Source organism: Salminus brasiliensis, chromosome 8, assembly GCF_030463535.1.
Source record: "Salminus brasiliensis chromosome 8, fSalBra1.hap2, whole genome shotgun sequence".
In the NCBI taxonomy this organism is placed as follows: domain Eukaryota; kingdom Metazoa; phylum Chordata; class Actinopteri; order Characiformes; family Bryconidae; genus Salminus; species Salminus brasiliensis.
In genome coordinates, this window is record NC_132885.1 from 35793360 (window position 1) to 35816852 (window position 23493).

The 23493-nt window shown below is 40.5% G+C and overlaps 3 protein-coding genes and 1 non-coding gene across 5 annotated transcripts; 1 reads left to right on the forward strand and 3 right to left on the reverse strand.

Moving 5' to 3' along the window:
* Window positions 1-1214: 1214 nt before the first annotated feature.
* Window positions 1215-5654, reverse strand: c8h2orf69 (chromosome 8 C2orf69 homolog). Its single transcript, XM_072686492.1, has 2 exons — window positions 5060-5654; window positions 1215-3509 (listed from the first exon to the last, which is right to left on the reverse strand). Exons 1-2 carry the CDS (start codon window positions 5321-5323, stop codon window positions 2802-2804), a joined length of 972 nt encoding a protein of 323 aa, XP_072542593.1. The 5' UTR covers window positions 5324-5654; the 3' UTR covers window positions 1215-2801.
* On the forward strand, window positions 4584-13112 carry ftcdnl1 (formiminotransferase cyclodeaminase N-terminal like 1). 2 transcript variants are annotated; one of them, XM_072686490.1, is made up of 7 exons: window positions 4584-4644; window positions 6005-6289; window positions 8046-8163; window positions 8282-8377; window positions 9662-9817; window positions 9907-10095; window positions 10359-13112. In XM_072686490.1, exons 3-7 carry the CDS (start codon window positions 8052-8054, stop codon window positions 10796-10798), a joined length of 993 nt encoding a protein of 330 aa, XP_072542591.1. In that variant the 5' UTR covers window positions 4584-4644; window positions 6005-6289; window positions 8046-8051; the 3' UTR covers window positions 10799-13112. The 2 variants fall into 2 exon arrangements, with proteins under 2 accessions (XP_072542591.1, XP_072542590.1); XM_072686489.1 differs by having other exon boundaries at window positions 6005-8163.
* Window positions 11167-16569, reverse strand: nabp1a (nucleic acid binding protein 1a). The gene is made up of 6 exons (XM_072686493.1): window positions 15432-16569; window positions 15066-15204; window positions 14834-14905; window positions 14641-14725; window positions 14255-14315; window positions 11167-13929 (listed from the first exon to the last, which is right to left on the reverse strand). The coding sequence occupies exons 1-6, from the start codon at window positions 15523-15525 to the stop codon at window positions 13736-13738; spliced, it is 645 nt and encodes a 214-aa protein (XP_072542594.1). The 5' UTR covers window positions 15526-16569; the 3' UTR covers window positions 11167-13735.
* Window positions 16570-17344: 775 nt separating this feature from the next.
* Window positions 17345-17426, reverse strand: trnas-cga (transfer RNA serine (anticodon CGA)). The gene has a single exon. It is a non-coding gene; the product is annotated as a tRNA-Ser (tRNA).
* Between the last annotated feature and the right edge of the window lie 6067 nt (window positions 17427-23493).

A 23493-nucleotide genomic window follows, 5' to 3' on the forward strand; every position in this document is an offset into this window, starting at 1 on the left:
GGATATATGGAGATTAGGCCTAAGGGGGTGTGAATTCACCATTCCATCATAGCCACCAACTACTATTGTAGTGGTCAAGCATTGAAGCTTGTGCCGTTCCTTTGGTGTACCTCACACAAGCATTTGTCCCCCAGTTGAAAGTATAGTGCATCGCTTTCTCCATCTCTGTACAGAAGTGCCTGAAGTTTAGTTTTTTTTTTTTTTTCCATCAAAGAAACTCAATTGTGTGGTTGTCATGCACTGTAGCCCTACTGTAACATCCCTTTCTATGTAGTTGTGGACAGACTGATGTTCTGTCACCTGAGAACCAGCTGCTCTTGTTTTTTTATGTTGCACTAATGCATGAGCATCACACTCACTAAACATGGGCTTTTGACCACATATTCCAGTCAATTACTGATTTTCAATCTAAATTCAGATGTATTTTAGTCCCATGGTCTTATTGAAACACCAGCCAGTTGAGCAGTAACCTGTTATCCATACCCTCAACACTGAACCCTCGTTGGCAGTTATTGCAATATTGTACACAGAGCAGGGTGGGATGTTGACTGCTGGGGCCATGTGTATCACATGGTTTGCTTGTCTGTAACCATTTTGTATGTTTCCTTTAAATTGTCACCCTTCTCTAAATATTTTATATGACAATTTATAATTTATTCATATTAATTATATATCATAATGGACTTTAAAGCCATATTTTTTATTTTAAATGGGCAAAATGTTATATCCTCTTCCTTACTAATACTATTGGCCTACCTTACAACTTCCAGAACTTATAGCTAACGTCTTGATGCCAGATACCACAAGACACCTTCCGAGGGCTTGTGGCGTGCATGCCTCGATGGGTCAGAGCTTTTGGCGGCACAAGACAGACTTTCACAATATTAGACCTGTGGTTTTAATGTTATTGCTGATCTGTGTACTAGAACTATGACTAAGGATTAAAAACCCTCTATTCACCCCTTTAACACAACAATACCTTTGCTTACAATGGCACTGGTTCAAAAATGTGGGTGCCTTGATTGTAAAGCACAGATGTAATCCTGTTCCCTCCTTACTATGGTGCACAGTCTCTGTCCAGCACCCTGACAAGTTGACGTCATTTTTCATTACAGCACCAGTTGAATCCGCGTCAAGGCACCAATTGTTTCGCTTAAGTGTGTACAGTATGTGGCAGTGATGAAACAAACAAAAAAAAACAAAAGAAACCAACGTATAATAATTTAAATTAATTTTACTTTATCATCAAGTATAAGAACATAAGACAACAAGCCATTTTGAATTAGGGAATAATAGCATTTTGCAATTGTACGGAATGATACAAAACATGATCGTTGCAAAAAATGATCTCAAAGTGAAACCAACATTTTGAGTCATTTCATACTTGTTTTAAATCAAATTCTTAATAAAACAGACTCAACACAACTTGCGGCTATATCATCTATATGTTAAATGATTTCACTTGCACAGAGAACATTTTTTGCAGTGTAATACATTCAATGTATTGTATTTGTGCAGAAAATCCATCCATATGGATCGCTACATCAAGTGTACTACACAGCTTTAGAACTAGAGCGTAGACTGCCTTGTACATGGCCGCTTAGTCTCCGCCGGAGAAACTGGAATTGTTGTAGCTCTAACAGTCATTTGACAGTTGTTTTTGAGTTAGACTTAACCTCACTTTAGCTTTCAAGCATAGAGCAACTACCATCTTCCATCCATTTGTAGGATAATCAGTGAAGCAGCTAGCAGACTAATCTATTAGTCTATTATCTATTAATCTGGCATGTAATCATGGAAATAACCGCATTAGAGTCTTTGTAAATGATTTCAAATCCTAACAAAACCGCATGCTAGAATCAATATTCAAGCACAGCATCTGTCCTGCTGCAAGTGATAAGTCAAGTCATGAAGCTTTGTAAAATAACCATTTGAAAAGGAGAGAGAAACTCAGCTTTCTGTGAGGCATCAGGCCTCAGGGAAGTTTTACATTCAGGTGTGTCGAAGCTAATGAACAAAGAATGTCTATGCATAAAGGCAACATAAATGAGAATACTCTGGAGAAATATATGCTATGCTATATCTAAATAGTTCCATTTAAGCTAAGCTTGTCTTACAGACATAGGCGTAAAAAGGAGAAGCCCTTTGGACGCACAGGGAACTCAAAGGCTCCAAAATGTTTCCCAAAAGCCTTGTTTCACAGTCATGTGAATTATGATTATGCAGAACACTCATGTTATCCAGAGATTTGGTCTAAATGCCTTCCCTTTAATAGGGAGGCAGGCTGTCCCAAGCTGCAAAAACTGTAGATGTGCAACACAAACAATAATTGTGCTTGGTGGCAAGATACATTCCACAATAAAAACATTTTAAATGTGATTTGAAAAAAAAATCACATTTATACAGGTTTCCTCTTTCCTATGTGCTCAATCAGCCAAGACGTGTTTAGTGTTAGCTTCTTTAGTTTTAAACTGGAGCTAAAAATACGCAAAAAAGTTACGCAAAGTTGACTTAGTTTAGATAGTAGATAATAGTATGCCAAGCAGTGTCAGAAACCACATAAGCAAGTACATTTTTGCATTTTTAAACACTGTTTGAAGTGAGTGTGATTATTCAGACATGCAGTTTGAATGGTGCCAATTGGTGGAATATAAGCTTGCACACATTACTTGTTAACCACATTGGCCTCGCAGCTCCAGAGCAAAATTTTTGGACACCAAAATTTCATTTGAAACGTGTGTAAATGTGATTTCGTTTGTAAGATCATCACTTTAAGACTCAAGAAAGCAGCGTTGGGCAGGTCAGAACTCCTTTATGACCCTAAAGTGATTGTCAATTGAAGCCGGTTCATCCTCAAAGTGCAGCTTGTGCGTGATGCAAGCACCAAGCTCCTCCAGTGTCTTCACAAAGCGCCTGTGCTCCCTACCCACCCAGGCCCTCATGGGGTCTTGCACCTCATAGGGGGTGACGTGGGCATGCACGGCCACGCCGCAGGTTGCCAGCTCTCCGAGAGCTCGTTTGTCTGTCACCCATGTTTCGCTACCTCCAGGGTGCCCCCCATCTAGCCAGTACATGTCTGAAACGCTGTTGAGAAACGGCCTCAGCTCTGGGTCGGCCCTAGCGCCCACCAGCTCGTACACCATCTGGTTGAGCACCACGCATCCCTTGCTGAAGCCCACCAAGGTCAGTGAAAAGCCGTGAGGGAGGGGCGCAGCACCTCCCAAGGGCGGCAAGGGGTTTGGGAGGCCTGCCCGCTCCATGCCATGACCCAGGAGGCCTCTCAGGTGGCGCAGAGCCCCATAGTCCGGAGAGTGCTCTGGTGCTCCGAACAAGTTGCTTTCCACAAAGTTCTGGTAGCAACTGAACTTGTGCAAGTACATGCGGGAGGCGCGGATCACCCAGACGTGACTGCCGGGAAAACGGGCTCCAAGTATGACGGCCACGCGCTCCAGGCTCCAGCACTGCCATGGGGCGGCCTCGGGCTGTAGTGCCATTTCCTGCTGGAAGTTCTGAAGGACAGAAAAACTATTCACAAGTAGAAAAGGTAATCATGGACAGGCAAGAGAGAGGCCTCCAGAGACTAAGGAATGAGGAAAACTTAGTGCAACACTTTACAAATGTATTTCTGACATTTTACAACCTGTGTGGGGGTGGGGTTGCTAAATGAAGTAAACTACAAGCTTCTTGTATGTTTAGTTGTAACACAAAGTGTTGTCATGTGGTGGTCATGAAGACAGCATTCTTTCTTAGAATTCGGATCAATGGGCAATAATCATGCCCATTGGGACACCTGCTCAGTAATCGTTTCTTCACAAAGCAAGCTTTTATTGAAGCAACTATCTCTACTGTCCAGAGAAGGCTTTCTACTAGATTTTGGAGCGACAGGAGCGTTAGTGAGGTCAAAATGTTCAATGATCCCCATCATTCCAGAGAACACAGTTGCGTTGCTCCACAGCTCAATGCTGGGGGCTATATAGCCCTCTAGCCCACACGTGGCATTACACATGGTGCCAAAAGGTTCATGTTTATCTGCTCCAGATTCTCTATAAAGGACTGTGGAAGCTGGAATGCATTTGCATGTGCATGTCAGCAATGGGTGCAACTTAAAGTAGTTCAGTGCATTCATTAGAAGGGGTGTCCACGAACATTTGGACAAATGGTATATTACATATAGTGTAAAATTTAATTTTTTCCATCATACCTGTACATTGACATGCAGTGGTAAAGGAGCACATCCTATAGAAAGAATCAAATTCTTACCTGACTTCTGTAGTGTTCTTTTTATCAGATTAACAAAGCGCTTGTACACTTGTTGTACGACCTTCTGCAGTTACCAGATTATTGTAGGCATGTAAGCTTACTTACTTTACACTAACTCCGCCATGTGGAGGCTGTCCTTTAGGCTGGCAAGCTCTCCATTATTATTTTAAAGACATATTTTGAAAAATCAGTTAAATTTAGAAACAAATAGACACCATAGTATTGTGATCTGAATTTTGTCCATTACCAGAATTATAGCATTATAGCATTTTCATCTAATCAAACAAAACTGAGATCCCAAAAACTGTCACCACTATTGAAGGGAGGGTGGATACGGCGAAACTCATTCCTGGAAGCACGACACTAATATGGGACTGGAACAGGGTAACGTTAGCTAGCTTAATCTGGTATTAAAGCCGGAGGCCATAAATAGTCTCTAGTTGAATGTTAGCTAAAGCTAATCTGTATCAAATGACTTAATTTTGAGAACTTGTCAGGTGTGTGTTCAATGTGTTCACCTCGGCTCCGGTATGGCTTGCAGACTGATTTTTAAGAAAATGTCGAATTAAAATATCGTGCTTAATTAGAAAAGTAACGTTTTTGTCGGAACATTTGGACCAAACGACCGATGGACTGGCTGCAACACAGAGGACCTTATCGTTAGCTCGCCGTTTGCATCCACACCGAAAATGAACTGCTAGCACTACCGCGACAGGTTCATGTGGCCAAACGCGAAGATGCTGCCGATTACTGGCCTGTTTCAGCGAGTGAGGAAGCAACGACAACTCGCTAAACCCACCTGAATATCACCGGGGAAAAAGACGACATGGCTGTTTTCGCTCCGCGGCCCTTCGGGGCTTAGCAGCAGCAGGTCGTTCAGGCGGTGCTGCTCTGATCCCGGGACCGAGGTTAGCCGCAAGAGCCGTCGAGGAGGAGGAGGAGGAGGAGAAGAAGGAAGAATCGTGCTTCCAGAGGGCCCCAGCCCACCTCCCGAGGCGATGCTCGACATATGAGCCACGGCAAAGAGCGACAAGCCGGTAGCCACCGATCGGAGGCTAATCATGGGCAATTGTGCGTGATTATGTGGCGAGGGGAAGCGCTACGACTGCGCAACCACGAAAACCGCACTCACATCGCGCCCAGTGTGGTACGGAGAAAAACACTAAACCCAACGGTCTGATCGCGGTTGGCACTGGCGTCCTATTAGCGAAGTATCCACTCGCCGTAAATGCCTCAGTTTTCTTTTACATTTTGAAGCTACTTTAAGCAGCAAGCGCCTGCTGTTTAAACCGTGTTTATGTGCTGTGCTTTACGTCGCTAATCGACGCTGTGAGATGTAGAAAATACGTCGGCGTAGTGCTAGGAATCGATTCCATGAGGAATCGACTCATCGATGCGAGACATTTAGCATAGGAACCGAAAGTCCACTCCTTCCGCAACTAAAGCGCACAAATAAAGCCACTTTTTAGATTACTTTTAATAATACCTGTGCCGGAGCTGAAGTATTCACTCACCTTACGTTAGTTAAATAATTAATTTAACTAGACAGTTTTGTTGATTTCCCTAGCGTTTGCAAATTAAACGTTTGTCCTCGATGAACACCTTAAGTGTTGGTAGAACATGTTTGTTACATATGCCAATATTAATTCATGTTAGTTTTTTTTTTTAAACTGAAAACCCAGAAGATTGTTGTGTGAAACCGATTTTTGCAATCAATCCCATTGCTTTCTCATCACCCAAACAGGAATCGGAGTCGACTCACACTTTTGGAATCGAACATCTACCTTTTGGAAACCCCGCCCCCACACGAGGAAGATTCGACTGCGCACGCGCGGATGTTGAGCCTGGCTCTTCACTTCAGGACTGATTACTAAGGCATATGGATACAATGGCAGCACTAGAGATTTGGCTTGAAGTCGTACAAATGACTTGTAAATTTGCAGTAAACTTTTGAGTCGAGGGGTTGTTGTGAACAGAACCATACGTGCATTTATGTGATTACACGAATACGGTCGTGTTTACAACACAAGTAAGGCACAGACATGCATAGGCATTACACTTAATTTGACATGAAGTCTTATTGAACGAGCCATTCTGCTGGCATTTTAAAAATGTCAAGTCGTGTTGTGTATTTTAATGGCGTGTTGAAGCTAAAGCAAATGCAGTGTCCTGTATTAATCCGGATTCTACTAAAGCAACTAAAGCACAGTCCAGATAATGTTGTGTGCCGTCTGTAAAAGTTATCTTGGCTTAAATGGCACACGATGTTTTGTAGTTATATGAGTTGCTCTAGAATTTGGGGTACATGTAGCGTCTCCCAGATAAACCTTTGGTTGTGTTTCCAAAAGCTTTTGTGATTTTTTTTTTTTTATTTTCCATGTAAATCAGTTTAGAATAATAATGCTAAATACATTTTTTACTATTCATAATGCTTGAGGTATATTTAAGACACCATTTATACACGTAATATGAACTAAATGACTCCCAGCCAGCACACTGCTATGTCTTTGTCTCCTGATTGATACATTCAACTTGAATTTTACATGAAATAATTTTAATCAGTCAAATTGTTGTGCTTACTTTATTAACAGTTATAAAGTCAATTGCATAAATGACTTATCTGTAAAAAAGATAAGATTTCAGTCATTTAAAAAATATATATCTGTCTGATATAAAACCACATATAATCAAAACATGTGACCCAGTAATCTGCACCCAGTACTGTCACATTCACTGTCAGAAGACAGTGAGATATGTCAAACTTCTAACCTCATTAATTTGGATTAAATGTTGAGCATAAATCAACAGTATCTTTATTATTGGTCAGAACTATTGTTCTGGTATTGACTGGTTCTCCCATTTATTTGGTATTCATTTTTTTTATGTTTAAAATCAGTACAGTTCTGTTTTAGACGTGCTCTGTGGAGCCTTTAATGTTTTTCTTTAATTGGTATGGCGTATAGCTCATTCAATTATCTGAAATTTTAATGTTGAGTTTGAGTAGATTACTATTCAAATAGTATACATACTGTATATCTCTCGGTCAAGTTTAGCATGCGCTAAACTGGAGAAGATAATAGTACATTTTGCATTTCATTTAATAATCAAGGTCCTACACTCAGGAGAGGCACAGAATCCAAAGTGTCTGAAGTCAAATGGGAAGTTTCTGCAGTCTGTGTTGGTTTGATGCATCATGTCATCTGCTGGTGTTGGTCCACTGTGTTTTATCAGCTCCAGAGTCAACACAGCCACCTACCAGAAGATTGTAGAGCACTTTATGCTTCCATCTGCTGACTGGCTTTATGGAGATGGCAATTTCTTTTTCAGCAGGACTTGACCATGACCATGATATTAGGCAACTCTTCGGACCTGAACCCCATAGAGATCAACGGGTAAACACCCAACCCACAGCAGTACAGACAAGTTAAAGGCCACTGTCAAAACAGCCTGGGCTTTTAGTAACATGTCAGCAGTGCCATAAGGTCACACCACATTGATGCAGTCATTTGTGGTAAAGGAGCCCCAACCAAGCATGTAGTGGATCAGTGAAAATTACTCCAGATGTTGGACATTTTTATGTACAGCTTTTCTAATCATTTGAGATACTGGATGTCATGAGCTATAAGCCATACTGGTCAAAAGCAAAACAAAAAAAGGCCTGAAATGTCACTTTCTGTATGATGAAAATAATAGCTTAAAAAATTAAAAATTAAAAAACAAAAAAACAAAATATGAACAAAAATGACCTTTAAAAAACATTAAAAGTCTTTAAATATACTAATAAGACAGGAATGGCCTCTACTCTTGGTCGCCGCTTGGTTGCCTGTTTACTGAACATCTCAGAGGCCCGGGAGAGAAATTTGGTGGAGACTGTGGCTCAAGCAGCTATAACTGATAAACATGGTAAGGTTACACAAGTGAATGTCATGTGTATATGACTGCTTATTTATCATATACTCTGCAGTAATATGTGTAGTTTTTCCAACTGTAACATTCTCAATCTTGGTGTAAATTACCTCAGGACGAAGACGAAAGGGCACAACAGTTCTCAATATCTTCAGTGACTACGACTACAACCGATCTGTCATCACAATTGTGGCCAGCATTGACCTCATCAGTAAGTTGTCTGGATGTGGATTCTCTTAAACCTGCTGATATGCTGCAGGTTCAAGTGCACCATATCAGTTTACAGCTTACAGCTGCTCTGTAGCAATAAGAGGAAAATTAAGCTTTAAAACTGATGTCAAGCATTTATCTGTCCAAACGTTTGCTGATTACTTACAAACCCAAAGACTTTGAGCTGCAGGTTTGACAGGTAGAGTGGTAGTATGAAAGTCATTGCTAAGATGGTAGAGAATGAAAAGGAGGTTTGCATGGGCTGTGCTGCATTACTGTACTGCTATTCCCATCACCACTACTTTGTACAATTATGCTGTACGTTTCTCTAGGACAGAGCATTTCACACCAAACCACTTTGACTGACTATTGATGTTTTAATTATGCAGGAATTCATTTGGAAAAATCAGTAGAATTCCCATTCAGTCATTCCAAGACTCACAACTAAACCGTTTCATGTTTGCCTTTAGCTTGGTGGACTAGAGTCCAGTGCAGTTAAGTGGTTTTTCAGCTGTTTACTTAGACATGTATTAGCAAATTCACTAAAGAGCAGCATTTTCCCTATATCTGCTGTAGCTGGCCTATTTAGCATAAGGATTATTTCAATGCATTTACATTTACATTTACATTTACGGCATTTAGCAGACGCTCTTATCCAGAGCGACTTACAAAGTGCTTTGCTATTTACCCAAGAAAAGCCTTAGCTAGTTAGAATAGACTAATAATTCAAAGATACCTCCAAGCTTAGACATTACTAAACACAATACAATAAGGCGACCATAGAACTATTCGTCCAAGTACTCTCTGAAGAGGTGGGTCTTCAGTCTGCGTTTGAAGACAGCGAGCGACTCGGCCGTTTGGACATCCAGGGGCAGCTCGTTCCACCACTTTGGTGCCAGGACAGAAAAAAGCCTGGACGCTTGTCTTTCCGCAGATTTCTCTGCTTAGTCAAAGGACAGATAATAGATGAGACACTTATAATAGAAACCAATTGACTGTTGTCTTGGCAACAAGTGCTGAAGTGTTCCTGTAACAGATTAGTTCAATTGCATGGTTGAGAAGGGAAATCACATTGAACTGGACTCTGGCCCATGTTTTTGATGTCCATGAGTGCAAGTACCTGAGACAATACCACATCAGATGAGCTGACAGTAATGTGATCTGACACTCTCAAATTATGGATTTGTTCTTTCTTTTGGTTTGATCAATGGTCTCTGAAATCTGCAGCAATTATATAATTTTTGAGTTAATAATAATCTGTCTTTTTTGGTTGGTACTGTCTTAGAGGATGCAGTCTTGTCTGCATGCGAGCAGGCGTTCTCAATGATTGATATGAATGAGCACGAAGGCGTTCACCCCTGCATGGGAGCTGTGGACCTTGTACCCCTGTACCCTCTGGGACAGGATGTGGATTTGGAGGATTGTGGAAAAGAGGCCCGAGGTAAGTCATGTAACATGTAACAGAGCATATTAAGATTTTACCTAGCCAGTATGTTCCTGTGGCCCTGTCATACCATCTTTCCTGCTCAGTTTTAGCCACTGAGCTGACCGAACGGGTTCTGGGCACCAGTGCGTTTTTCTTTGGCTGGGCGGATGTACCACTGCGTCGTGGCCTTGCTCAGAGGAGAAAGGAGATGGGCTGGTTCCGGAAGGTTCCAAACATGGCGGCTATCCAGCCAGATATTGGACCACAACCTACAAGACAATATGGACTAACAGGTGGGAAGTGAAGTCCTTCCTTGGCATCAAAGTCAAGTATCTGGATAATAGCGACATGCAGTTACACTGAGTAGTTAAATGCATCTCCAGTTAGCCAGACTAAAATTGGATTGCTTCGTGGGACAGGATATGCAAATTTGCTGAATTTGCTGAATTGCGCCTTTTTATTAATCTTGTTGAATTTAGACTGAACAGACTTGGAAAATGAATTCCATAAGAAGGGTTGGTGAACATCAATGTCCACTTTTTATCTCATTCTTTAGGTATTGGTGCCAGTTCTTATGTGATGAACTGCAACGTAACCATCGATACCCAGGATCTTGCCCTAGGTCGGGGTGTGGCTGCAGCCATCCGAGAGTCCAGTCCAGGTGGTATTCCAGGTGTTCAGGTCATGGCCCTGCCCCATGAAGGCACTGTGGAAATTGCCTGTAATGTAGAAAGTGTGCAAGCAGGCTCTCCGTCTGATCTGTCTAATGGCATGGAACCGTGGCCAGCATTCACCATTGGGGATCGGAACTTATTCCACGCGCCAGCCTCACTCATTACTGCCCGTGTCACAGAGTTGGCTGGTTGCCATGGGGTGGCTACCAAAGGTACAGCATTAGTGGGGTTCACGCCACTTGAGTGCAAGGACTTAGCAGAGAGGGCGCTGGCTCAGGAAATCGGAGAATTCTGGAAGATGCTGCACAGTGTACGAATGTAATTACACAGGTAATTAAAAAATAATATTCATAATTTAGTTTAGGAAATTGAGTAGCGTAAAACTAATGATAAGCCATGTGTTAACCATTTATTACAAGTATTGTGTTACAGTACCATGAATCTGTTGTACAATATTATTGTGAATTTTAGAGGTACAAGTACAAAACAATGGCCTACTACACTGCAAATGTTTGTTGTAATTTAACAACTGTATAATGAATCCATAAAACATGTATTTGATTATTATTCATAGAAAAACTTGAAAAAAAACCCACCTGTTTCACTTAGTTAATGGGTAATAGTATACATGTTTATTTTATTTGTAATTAAGACAAAATAATTCACAAAATATTCAATACATAATCGTGTAGTATATAGTGTATAATAATGTAGTATACTGGACATTGGAATTAGGTGTATTAAATAATGTTTAATTAATAAAACACATTACACACATTTATTTATTACCAATGTAACACTCAAAGCAAGCACTGATCTTAGCTGAACTGATCCTAAAATACTTTTTAAATTATACTTATTTAATTACCTTTATTAATTAGACCTTTTATTACTGGTTTACCATATCAAACATACCATATCAAATGGTTAAAATAATTGTTATTTTGCTAGTGCAAAGAGTATGCGAACCGCTAAGAAAATGACAATTTGAAAAGAGGACAGTGCTCCCATGTATTCAGACAGGTTTCACTTGCCATGCAAACAAACAAACAAGTTTATCACAGCTAAAACCACTCTTTACATAATTACTAGGGGTTTAGGTAGTAATTATGATGGAGACATCAGTAATGCAAGAGTCTCTGAGTATGGTGTAAAAGTGAGGTTACCACAGAGCAAGTTCAGTCTGTTCAAGACACTTTGAGACACTGGTGACCGTACATTCAGTGCTTGCTTTAGGCTTGCTGAAAATCGCACAGATTTCATATATTCAGTACACTGACCAGTGAAAAGAAATAAAATTACTATGTAAAAATAATATTTCTGTATCACTTTACTTGGATGGTCCAGTATAGATGCCTCGTATATGCTCATCTGACATTCAACTAACATTCCACAGAATATGCATTAAATGCAACTGACCTTTAAGTTGAATGTACATGACTGTCTATTGAATGTAACCCCACAACTACCCCTAACCCTAATCTTAAATTTAACCCTAAACCAAACCCTAAAAGGGTGAGGTTAAGGTTAGGGTTATGGTTACATTCAACAGAGAGCCATTTACATTCAACCTAAAGATAAGTTGCATTCAGTACATATTCAGTTTATGTCAGATGAGCATTCATGAGGCACCTGCAACTGCACCATCCAAGTATTACCAAATATATTTTCCAGATGTTGAGAACATTGTTCCCAAACAAGCTACATTCTACATTTAACAAAATGAACTCGTGATAATGGTTATTGTGCACCACAAGTATTTCAGAGTAATCATAGCATATATAATACACTAATTCCAAATGCCCAGATTACTACATTGTACAAATAAATATTTGGACTTACATAAAAGGCATTTTCAAAATACATGTGGAAATGTTGACAAATTGACCAATATTTCATTTGGTCTCTGAAGCATTAGTTTTTTTTTTTATTAAATATAAAAAATATATAAGAAATGAACTAATCAAACATCTGTAGAAACATGTAAAATAATGTTACTACAGTTCTGAACATAAGGATAAATATAAATCTTTTTTTCATACTGATCTATACATGATCTGCACATTCCTGCAGATACTGAATGTGAATTATACCTTGGGAGGTGTTTTACTTCTTTTAAAGGCAGCAGTATTTTGGCCTAGTATTCCTCTGTAATTCCAAACAATTGTTGATAAATGTCATGAAAGACCACAAGTGACAAACCAAAAATGAAGGCAGGGGGTATATCATGTAGAAAACAAGGCCAACAGAATTTGCAAGTCTGTGAAATGTGTTTTTGCATTATACATTTTATGATTTAGAACATTGTTCGTTCAACTCTGCAAGAGAAAACAAATGGAATTAAGACAATTGCCACTATTTATTGTGTAACTTTAATTGCTTGTCTGCTGTGCTTAGTGATACATCCTAGAGACTTTCTTCTTAGAAGTTGGCCAGGTGTATGGGTGGACATCTTGTGTAGGCCAACATTCCTAGCAAAAAGGATTCCTTCTTATGAGAAGAGGATGCTTGCTGAGTCACTGTACTGTTCCATAAAAGGTATGCAAGCTCATGCTCAGTAGTGAACAAAATGGTTATACTTGTGGCTGCCTGCCATAATTGGCAGGTAATAAACTTAATCACCTTTTGGCAACATTTATTTTTACAGTCCAACCTTTTTTTGGTATGTGTTCATATAACGGGAGTCAGGATGAACAGAGACCACAGGGTAAAATTCACACTTGTTAAATTCTAGTTTTATTCCTAATTAAATAAACCTACGTGTCAGAATCAAACTATCACCGGTCCTTTCACACAGTCACTTTTGGTACTTTTTGGCCACAGGGCAAAACCCACAAAGGCGGCAGCCACTAGGTTCTGCCTGCCTAGTTGCAAACAGCAGTTAACCATTCCTGAATTATATGACAGTAATGTGGTTACTATAAATTAATTGAAGAAAGTGCATCAAGTGTTCAAGTAGGGTGTATAGTTTCAAACACACTTGGGGAAGGGATGCAGATGGCATGTACTGCAACCTGCACTAAATGGAAGAGAAAAAAGTGACCTTACAAAAGGAAAAAAAAAAAAAAAAAATTTGGCATAGTTGTCCTAGCCATTTTACTCATACAGTCCTAGGTGGAGAAGCCAAAGTCTATATCCAGTAAACAGACTAATAGACTTTGTATCCCTTGATTGGCAGTTACATTGCAGAAATTCAAGCTTTTGTCTGTGCACAGAGGGGTTGTTAAGAGGGCGGGACAGTGGTTTCACAATCAGTGTCTCATCTCTTCGAAGCGCGTCGGGGGTCCCTGCCATTGCTGATTGTGACAGATGGTTTGGGTGGGGCAGGAGGTCCCCCTACAGTCACTGAAGGAGGGCCATTGCCTGGAACACGTCCATTTGTTCTTCCCTGAGCCCCAAAGTTAGAAGGTGCAGGAGCAGCATTGTTGGGAAATGTCTGCATAGCACCGTTTCCTGTCAAAGATGCAGTAGTGAGTTAAGAGACACATCAGTTTCTCAGGGGGTGCAAGTCTAGCCTTGGAGGGTCACATCACTGCAGAACATCTTTCATTTAACACAGATCATCTAACTTGGCTAGAAGGAAATCTCTGCACTGCTGTGGCCCATCACAATCAGACTTCACACTTTTTTTGGTCATATATTGTTGTACTATTCTTTTGCCATTGCAGATTATTGCTCAAATGGGCATTTGTACAATGTTTTTTTTAATGGTTCATTTTTAATAACGAATTTTAAATGTCACAATGGTGAATGTTCATGAAGGCAGAAAGATCCTTACCTGCTTGTACAGGCGTACCCACATTTTGATTGGGTGGAGAATTTCCTCGCTGTTCTTTACCCTTTTGACAAGAAACCAGAGATACTTCAAAACAGGAACAGTTCACCCCACTTTACAGTTCAGTAACAACTTCAGCCACCCAAATGCTAATGTTGCAAGGAAGTTTTAGTTTCCATTTCCCCTCATAAAGTCACTTCTAGAGCTTTCAGGCTACACTTACAGTACAAAGAAAAATCCCTCAATGACATTTTATCTTTCAATCATGAATACTTCATTTTATGATCTGGAGCCTATTTATAAGCAGTACATGTGAAGGATGCCTTCAAACAAGGTGAAGCAAGTCTCCTGTATTTTGCCATCCAAGTGTACAGTAAATATTAACTTACCGTCTTGTTCTGCTGGTTGGCCTGGGCTAGCAGCTCTGGATTTGGCTCACTAAAATTAGGAACTTCCGAGTACACCATACAGAACCTGGATAAGAGTTAGACTACTTTACCATCACACCACATTACACTGCCATACATTCTCACGTATGTTACCACTTAAAGCAAAAGTCTCAGGTCAAGATGCACTACTCACTCTCCAATTTTCTGTAGGTCTCCACCTCGTCCAGTGTACAGGGTGAGGCATCCCTTCCAAATGGAGGCATAACTGCACCACAAACCATTTAAACAGTTAATAATAAGAAACAGGTCACTTTTGTATTTTGTATCTGGTCAATGAAAGTGTACAGACCAGTCAGATGGAGAGGAGAAATTAGAAGTGATGCTGTGGGTGTGCCAAAGTGTACAGTGAAACAAAGAAGCATTACCCTCGTGTAAGGCGAATAATGTCCCCTGGCTGGATGAGGCTGCCTAGTTCATCCCAAACAGAGATGGCGATGCTGCCGCTTTTATCGGCCACTTTACAAGAGCGCACTTCATGACCATCCTTTGTCTTAGTCACCCGACCTGGAAAGTGAAAGCACAGCAATTGAGAACAGTGCAGTCGGGTTTTAACACGAGTCAAGGCGAACTGATATTGAAGCCCAAGAGTAGTATCGGACAGTTAGTCAAGAAACGAGTCATCAAAACGGATCGCTGTCTCTTTAAGGGTTGAAGGGGGGGGAAAAAGAAAGAAAAGGTTTAGCCAATTTGTCATGAGAAACACATCGCGGAGGGGGGGTTACACAACTCACCTATTTCCAAAACTATAAAAACGATATTGAGGTTTTTCGATCCCGGCTTTACGTCTTTGATCAAGATGACCGCCTCGTTGGAAACGCTCGACATGTCTGGAGGAGCGCTGAACTGAGCGGCTAGCAGAGGGCTAGCTTAAGGCTAGTGCGACACCAAGCAGCATTCGGCACAGCTAGCGGGCTAGCTGGCTAAAATGACAAAAAAAGGAAGAAAAATAACACACCAACACGAATGTAAACTTATGGGGGCTTAAAAGCCCAGATCCGCGTGGTCTAGCCTGGTTGACTACAACGATGTAAACAGAACAGTCGAGGCTAGATCGCTAGGAGGATGTTAGCTATATTAGCTACTAACCGGTAAACCTGAAGTTAACGTTTGAGGCGCCGTGTTTTACAAAGTAAGCCACCTTGCTATTACTTGAAAAACGGGAAATCCTCTTGTCCTCACACTAAACAGCAGCATAATTATTCACTTTATCATTCTGCTGTTCAGAGTAGCTTTAAACCCTAGCTGCCCGTTTGGGGAAAAGAGAGAAGAAAAACGAGGACGCTGTTTGAACACGGTTAAAAATACTTAAAAAAAAAAAACCCCGCATGAGTGTCTTATCTGCCACTTCTAGCTACCCCCGTCTTCCTTTAAAAGAAAAAGACGAGCTAACGTTGCGCTAACGCTGAGGTCTCCCGAAAATCTCACTGACGCCTCGCTTCCGAATCTAGCTACACAATGAAGGTGGCGAGGAGCTGCAGCCACAAAAGACTGCGAACAAGCGAGGATATTTTCGTCTACACTTTAAGATAGTGTGTATTTCTGTTCGCCCTCTCAAAAGAAAAGAAAAAAGTGGCTTAAATAATCTGATCGACGAACTGAACTGTTCTATAACGCACTCGAAAAAATGTAGGATACACCAAGCTAGCCAGCTAACTTTACTTCTGGTAAAAAGTCTGGTTTTGGTAAGCGTTCATAAACTCGCTATAACGGCTGTTTAGGTTGATTGTTTTTAACCTAGCTAAGTGGTTCTATTTGTGAGGCACTACAGTCATCTTTATATTAAACCCCGACCTCGGAAAAAAGGGAGAAAAAATTAAATCGCTTTGACATTGCTGCCTGGCGCACCCTCACCAACAGAAATGAAGGAAGAAAGAAAAAAAAAACTCAGAGTAACGCCAGCGTGCGTTCGGCAGCGCTTAAATACACCCCGGACTGTTCCATTGTCCCGCCGGATGGGGGGGGGGGCTGTGTAGTTTAACTGCACACATCGTGTGTTAGTATTACACATTCAACACTTTACATTTCTCATTTAAAGTCAACGTAAAATAGACGCCTAAAAGCAAAAACGTGGTGTTGGCCGCGTTCGTGTTAACGCGATGTCAATATCTGATTGGGCACATTGAGGAATGTGTCCACATGGATAGGAAATACCCGCACAGCATTTCCTCACGCTGTAGCCGACGTTGTGTAATATGATTTGATTACATGCATCCGAAATATTTCCCCTTCCAATGATATCAGAACTGCTGTGATCACTGTTTTTATTTTTTTTCTCGCCCCCATCTCCACCTCTCCTATCCTGGAGCAGTGAGATGAGATCAGTTAATGGCTGTTTTACAGGAGGTCGGTACACAGCTGTAATGCAGAATTGCAACCAAGACTGGAAGTTTCTGTGAGATCTAGTTTCATGGTTCCCTTTTACATAGCTAGCGAAATACAGGATTTGTGAAAGCAGTGCCAGCACGTAAGGGAGGGGAGGGGAGGGGAGGGGGGGGGGTAAACCAAATAGGCTTCTCAGTCGAAGAACAGATTTTTAGTTGACCTGCTAAGAATGTGCTGTGTAAAAACTCTTAAATATAATAATTTTAACTACTGTAGCGTGTATTTTCATTTTTGATTTCCAAGGGGGGGAATAAAAAATGATCGTCACGAACAGGATTCGAACCTGTGCGGGGAAACCCCATTGGATTTCGAGTCCAACGCCTTAACCTCTCGGCCACCGTGACGCCGCGAGATTGTGTGGAAAGATGGCACATTAGAGTATGTTGTTCAATTCCATGCCTCTATTAGCTAGTTATATTATTGTGGTATTTTATAATACGTTTCGATATAATTTCATTGAATTATGCACGATGAGCTGACTAACCAGAGCGGTAAGAGGAAACTAGTGCTTGCTAGCGCTACATGGGAAATTCACCAAACATGTTTAATAACTGAGCTAGTTAACGTGAGTTGTGGTTACCATGGCGACGCAATATTTCGCATAGTTTAGTAAGTTTAGCTTGAGTTAACCTTTTTTTTATAATACATTTTCAGTAATTAAAATTATGTTTGCTGTGTTAGATGACGAAGCTGGCTACGTAGCGGTTAGTTAGTTCTGCACTAAGTAAGGTTAGTAAGGTTAGCTAGCTAGGTTCCTGGTTAGCTTGAGGATTATTCACATACTGAAGCCTTCCACACACTGACACCGAGCTCAGTATCTTACAAAAAGGTAAAAACTCATGTACACTTATCAGCCAAAACTTTAAATCCACCGACAGGTGAAGTAAATAACATTGATTTTCCGGTTACAATTGCACTTGTCAAGGGGTGGGATATACATATTGGGCAGCAAGTGAATAGTCAGTTCCTGAAATCGATGTGCTGGAAGCAGGTAAGCCAAGTTGTGAAGGCTAGGTGCCTTTCTTGTGGGGTGTTCCCAAAATGCAATGCTTGGTATCTACCAAAAGTGCTTCAAGGATAGACGCTTGGTGACCAGATCTGGTCTAGTTTTAGAACATAGAGGACAATCACAGTGTGCTGTGTGTGGGACTACGTAGCTACAGTGCCCATGCTGACCTCATCCACCACCAAAAGTGCCTACAATGGATCAACTGGACCATGAACCATGGAAAAAAGGTGGCCTGGTCTAATGAATCGGGTTTTCTTTTACATCACAAGGACCACTTACCTGCAGGAGAAAAGACACTATAATGCACTATGAGAAAAAGACGAGCTAGTGGAGACTGTAAGATGCACTGGGCAGTGTTTTGCTGGGAAACCTAGGGTCCTAGCATTCATGTGCCTAAACAGTGTAGAAGACTGACTACACCCTTTCATTGTAATGATATTTTCTAATGGCTCTACACAAAACATTTTTTCAGGAATGAATTTAGGAACATGAGTTCAAGGTCTCCAGATTCCCCAAATTTTAATCTGATTAAGAAGCTTTGGGATGCATAAACAAGTCTGATCCATGGAGGCCCAACCTCACAACTTCAGGAGTCTTGTAGAGTCCATGCCATAAAGTGTCAGAGCTGTTTTGGCAACTTAAGGGGGGGACTAATATTAAACATGGTATTATTAAACTAATATTAAATATTTCATGTTTTGGCTGATTGACTGCATTTTTTCATGATTTGTTCTGACCCAGTTGTCCAGCCCTGAAAATTTGGCCCGTGTCACATGCGGCTCAGGTTCTTATGCTTGCCCATTTTTCCTGCTTTTAACACATCACTTTAAAGAACTGGCTGTTCCCTTTTTTGTATATGTTTAAAAAAAATTCTGTTGTTCTACCATTGCCTTCTGTTACATAAGAATAGTGTGTGATTTTTATGTAGATCTTAGACAAAGAATCCTATTTTTAAGCACTTACACTCCTTTCTGTGGGCCAGCAGTGCTGTTAAAATGTGGCAGTGTTAGTGTAAGGAAGAACATGCTAACAAGATTTTATACACAAGGTGGAGCTCATTCACTATTTATGGTAGACAGTATTCCCCAGGGCAAAAAAACGCAACACAGTTTTGTCTCTTGACACCCATAGACGGGCTAATTTTATGCTAGTTCTTCAGTTGGCAAACTGGATCATCAAACTAAGCTAATTTACACACACACACACACACACACACACACACACACAGAGAGACACGCACATACACACACACACACTCTCTCTCTTAAAAGCTCCTTTCAATTGACACATACCTCTATACATTTACTTTCAGTGCAGGAGAACAGGACACAAACTAACATGTGGGTAAAATGCAATGTACGTTTTGGTTAGAAAACTCTCTGTTTCAAACAACAGAACGGTATTAAATGAATTGTTGTTTACATTGATTAATCTAGCTATTCAGTCCTTTACCCTGTTTGCATTGAGATGTGCAGATGCCTTGTATAAAAATAAAACATAATAATCTTACTTAATCTTACTTAAATACCTTTAACATTATTTCACAAAAAACAGAATGTGTTTGCTTATGCCCTGGTCTCCTTCACATTACATCAGACCTGCGTTCAGTTTTCAAGGTGTAGCTTCACATTACAGAACTCGCATGATTTTCTGTTTCGACAGGATGCAGCATTCTGTTGTTGTTTGTGACCACACCTAGGTATCGAACAAGCAATGCCTCTTAACCCTGAGGCAGAGGTAAAACTATGAGTCAAATTTCATTACATTGTTATTTCATTCGCCTCAAATAGATAGTCTTTCACATGCCTAGCTCTGCTCTTAGCAGTTAGCAGCTAGAGAAATGCCTGTGATTACTCTCATGCCCAAACAGGGCCTTCCTTTTAGTTACACTAAACAATGCATGTGTAAAAGATTTAGAGTGGATGGTAAGAGGCTCTGAGTGGATGGGGTATGAGGGGCAGAGAGAGAGAGAGAGAAAGCCAGCTTGGCTGCCAGTCTCACATGTGGTTGATGTTAAAAATGAGACGGAGCACATCTCTGTCTGGAAGGAGTACTCACCTTTACTCTTTCACAAACACTCCGTCCACTAAATTACAATTTAGCATGCCAACAATGATTCCAGTGAAATTGGCACCCACATGAAAGTTTTCTCCAGCAATTATATATCATAAACCTAAAAACTGAAACATTCCAGTTCTAATTTTAAAGGGCTGGTATCCTACATTTTTCCTGAGGTTTCCGTATGACTTTTTTACATGAGCAGTCTTGCTAACTTTCTGTAGCCCTTAGAATTAAACAGCTGATTTTGGTGATGTTGTTATGTAAATGATGTATGACGTCTTTTCTGACTGGGTGTCCTCTACTATATCTCAGCCTAAAAGCAAAACTCTGAATTAGAGTGACAATGGAATTCTACTGTCACATAAAGCAGCTGACTGAATGCCCAGGAGGCAGTTAGGGGTTAGGCACCTTGTTCAAAGCCATCACATCCATGAATGTTAAGGGAAGAGAAAAAGATGTTCCTTCACTCCCCCAACTTTCCTGCTGGTCCAAAGGATTGAACCAGCAACCTCCCAGACCAGGTCTTTAACCTTTAGGCCATGGTTGCCCTAAGCACTGATATATGTCAGTGATCCTTTGTTATGATTGGCTGTCCTGTACCTCATTGCATGTGTGTAAAAGGATTTTATTATAGTTGATGTGGGTTATTGTACTAAAACATTTATAATCCATATTAGTGTGACCATTTTCAGCTTCACTTTATCCATCACAATAAATCAGGTTGTTTTTGTTACTATTCCATAAGGCTGATATATGCAAATGACCCCTGTTTGAATTGGCTTTCCTGCTCTGTACACTCTTTGTAACTTTGTTGTGAGTGGGCAGGACTAAACTTCCAGATAATCTTATTAGTGTCTGCAGCACCAGAGCAGCTTCATTCACTATTTCTTTATACTCCTAAAAAGACCTATACAGAACCAAGACAACTCAAAGAACCATACTGGTGCTTAAATGATCCTATGCCTGGTCAAAGGGTTCTTTGCAATGGTGGAATACCATTTGTGGATGGTTCTATATAGAACCTGTTCTTTAGAATAATGAACCTAGAACCATTTTCGTAAACATATTGTGCCATATTGTGCCAATGTATGCATGTATAATTTTAATATTATAATTAATATGTGAAAATAGCTTTATTTGTTTATTGATTAAATATTTATAGATGAAGATCATACATCCAAGTACTGGTGTGGAGTATAACTGTACCGTCACTAAGACAGATGGCTGAGTGAGCTTTAAACACTGAACACCTGTGGAGCATGAGGGTCCTCCATGCCCCAACTTCTTGGTGGAAAGTATGCCATCAATCCCCGTGGACAGACAGTCACCACCTCTCTCATCTTCACTCCGTGGAAAATGGACTGTGAGCAATCCATCAGAACCAGGAATGTGCTTTTCTTGCCTGGTGTGTGTATGTGTGTGTGTACATGGGCACTATGCCTCAAACTCTAAGATGGTGCTCCCCAATCCTGATTACATAAGTTTAGCATTACAGTTTAGAGTGCCGTCCTGGGGTTGAGAAACATGTACATCATGGCTATGTAAGCAGCACTAGCTTTGTAAAACAGTGTAGGCCTGTTTATTACAAATTAATATTTGACTAAGCGTCTGCAGCTTGAGCCATATGGAGTATACAGTGTTATGCAGAAATCTGCGCACCCCTGCTGCTGTGTGAGTAGAAGATGAACCGATAATGCATAGTCATTTTACAAGGGGGCGGCTTTGTAAAAGAAAGATGTGCACCGATTGCCCTGTACCACTTGCTGGAGTAGTCACTGCCTTCTGGCATGATGATCTGATCTTCAAAGGTCACAGTTAAAGAGTTAAAGATGAAACATCCTTTTCAACATTTTCAGCAACATTAGTGCACTTATTTAGAGTGACAGTGGGGAAGGAGCACCATGCAAACATTTGGGCTCTCTAAACACTTTTACCAAGGTCTCAGACCATGCTGTTTGGGGCTTGTTCTGAACCTGGGGTAAGGAAAGGCCAGGTGATGCAAAATCCAAAGCTTTATAAACGCTCTGATTCCTCAAACCTTTTGCCAACAATCAGCAGCCATGGGCTCCTCTTAGCAGTTGCCTAGCACTCTGAAAATGCTTTCCACAGCAAAAAGGAGGCAATTCTGTGAATCCAGAATGTAAACAAAGGTGTGGGATTTTGCATAAGCATGTTTTCTGTAGGTGTGTGAGCAACCACTATAGTGTGTAAGTCTTCTTAAGATGGAATACAATTTTGTTTTTAGACTAATTAAGTAATGTCACTAATCCAAAAGCTTGGTCATTTTGCAAGGATGCTTTTTGAAAGGAAGATGTACGCAGGTTGTCCTGTACCACTTGCTGGAGTAGTCTTAAACCCTCTGGTATTATTGACCTGTGCCATGGGGCACTTTCAGTACACCTTCACTACGGCAGCTCTAGAACATCCTACAAAGTTAGCGGTTTCCCTGATGCTGCCACCCAATAGCATAACAGCGATGCCCCACAGTCCACAGTTTTGTATTTACTGTGAATATGACAGTAAATCTTTAATGTAAAGTGTCTGTTCACATATATAGGTAGGGTAGTAAGTAAGAAAATATTTGTACATAAGGTGTAGCAAACATGTTTTGTTGGTTGTTGGCAAGATGTGTGTATGTATTTATGAGGAAGGAAGTATACTCTTTCCTATTACATTCAGTTCCTCATTATTTTATGGGCTTAATTTCATTGTGTTTTGCTGTGGAAGCATCTAGACTTTTTTGCTCATTACTCATTTTGGAACTTTGGAATTGGGTTTTATTAGGACCCTAAAAGTCTCTTTAGTACTATAAAAAAAAGAGTCTTTTTAGTATAGTATAGTATATTTAAATATATGGACATATATGGACAATAAATATATGGCAGTGGCAGTGGACAGTAAAAACAGCTAATTTCTAAATGATCTTTTAAAAAAAACCCTTCCCAGACTCATCTGCATCTTCAACCCTCTTTCTGAAGACTCTACTAAGCTCTTTGGATTTCATCACAGTAATAACACTCACAGATAAAGAGCCAACCAAACTAAATGTCTGAGGTTAAATAAGACAGGCTCCTCCAAAATCATCTGTAATGACGTTAATGCTGATGATGATGCTAATGTGGTGCACCTGAGTCTAATTTTAGACATTTTAAGTAGTAATAAATGTGGAAGTGTCCTAACCTTTTCCTCACAGGTCATATTATTTTTTATTAATTGTGTATTACCTTCACCTCCCAATATAGTTCAATTTCAAGATCAAATGTGTGTGAATATATTAAAAAGACTACACTGTATCTACACATGACTGTAGATATTCCACTGCAGTTCATATCTGTTCCTAT

What these genes read in the sequence shown, in the direction of transcription:
- nabp1a (XM_072686493.1), bottom strand. Translation starts at nt 15,525, where the DNA reads ATGTCGAGCGTTTCCAACGAGGCGGTCATCTTGATCAAAGACGTAAAG. An exon ending in ATTATTCGCCTTACACGAGG is followed by an intron (nt 14,906 to 15,065) that starts GTAATGCTTCTT and finishes TTTGTGGTGCAG; the next exon opens with TTATGCCTCCATTTGGAAGG. An exon ending in CCAACCAGCAGAACAAGACG is followed by an intron (nt 14,316 to 14,640) that starts GTAAGTTAATAT and finishes TCTTGTCAAAAG; the next exon opens with GGTAAAGAACAGCGAGGAAA.
- ftcdnl1 (XM_072686489.1), top strand. Translation starts at nt 8,052, where the DNA reads ATGGCCTCTACTCTTGGTCGCCGCTTGGTTGCCTGTTTACTGAACATC. An exon ending in AGCTATAACTGATAAACATG is followed by an intron (nt 8,164 to 8,281) that starts GTAAGGTTACAC and finishes AAATTACCTCAG; the next exon opens with GACGAAGACGAAAGGGCACA. An exon ending in GGCCAGCATTGACCTCATCA is followed by an intron (nt 8,378 to 9,661) that starts GTAAGTTGTCTG and finishes GTACTGTCTTAG; the next exon opens with AGGATGCAGTCTTGTCTGCA.
- c8h2orf69 (XM_072686492.1), bottom strand. Translation starts at nt 5,323, where the DNA reads ATGATTAGCCTCCGATCGGTGGCTACCGGCTTGTCGCTCTTTGCCGTG. An exon ending in TTTTCCCCGGTGATATTCAG is followed by an intron (nt 3,510 to 5,059) that starts GTGGGTTTAGCG and finishes TCTGTCCTTCAG; the next exon opens with AACTTCCAGCAGGAAATGGC.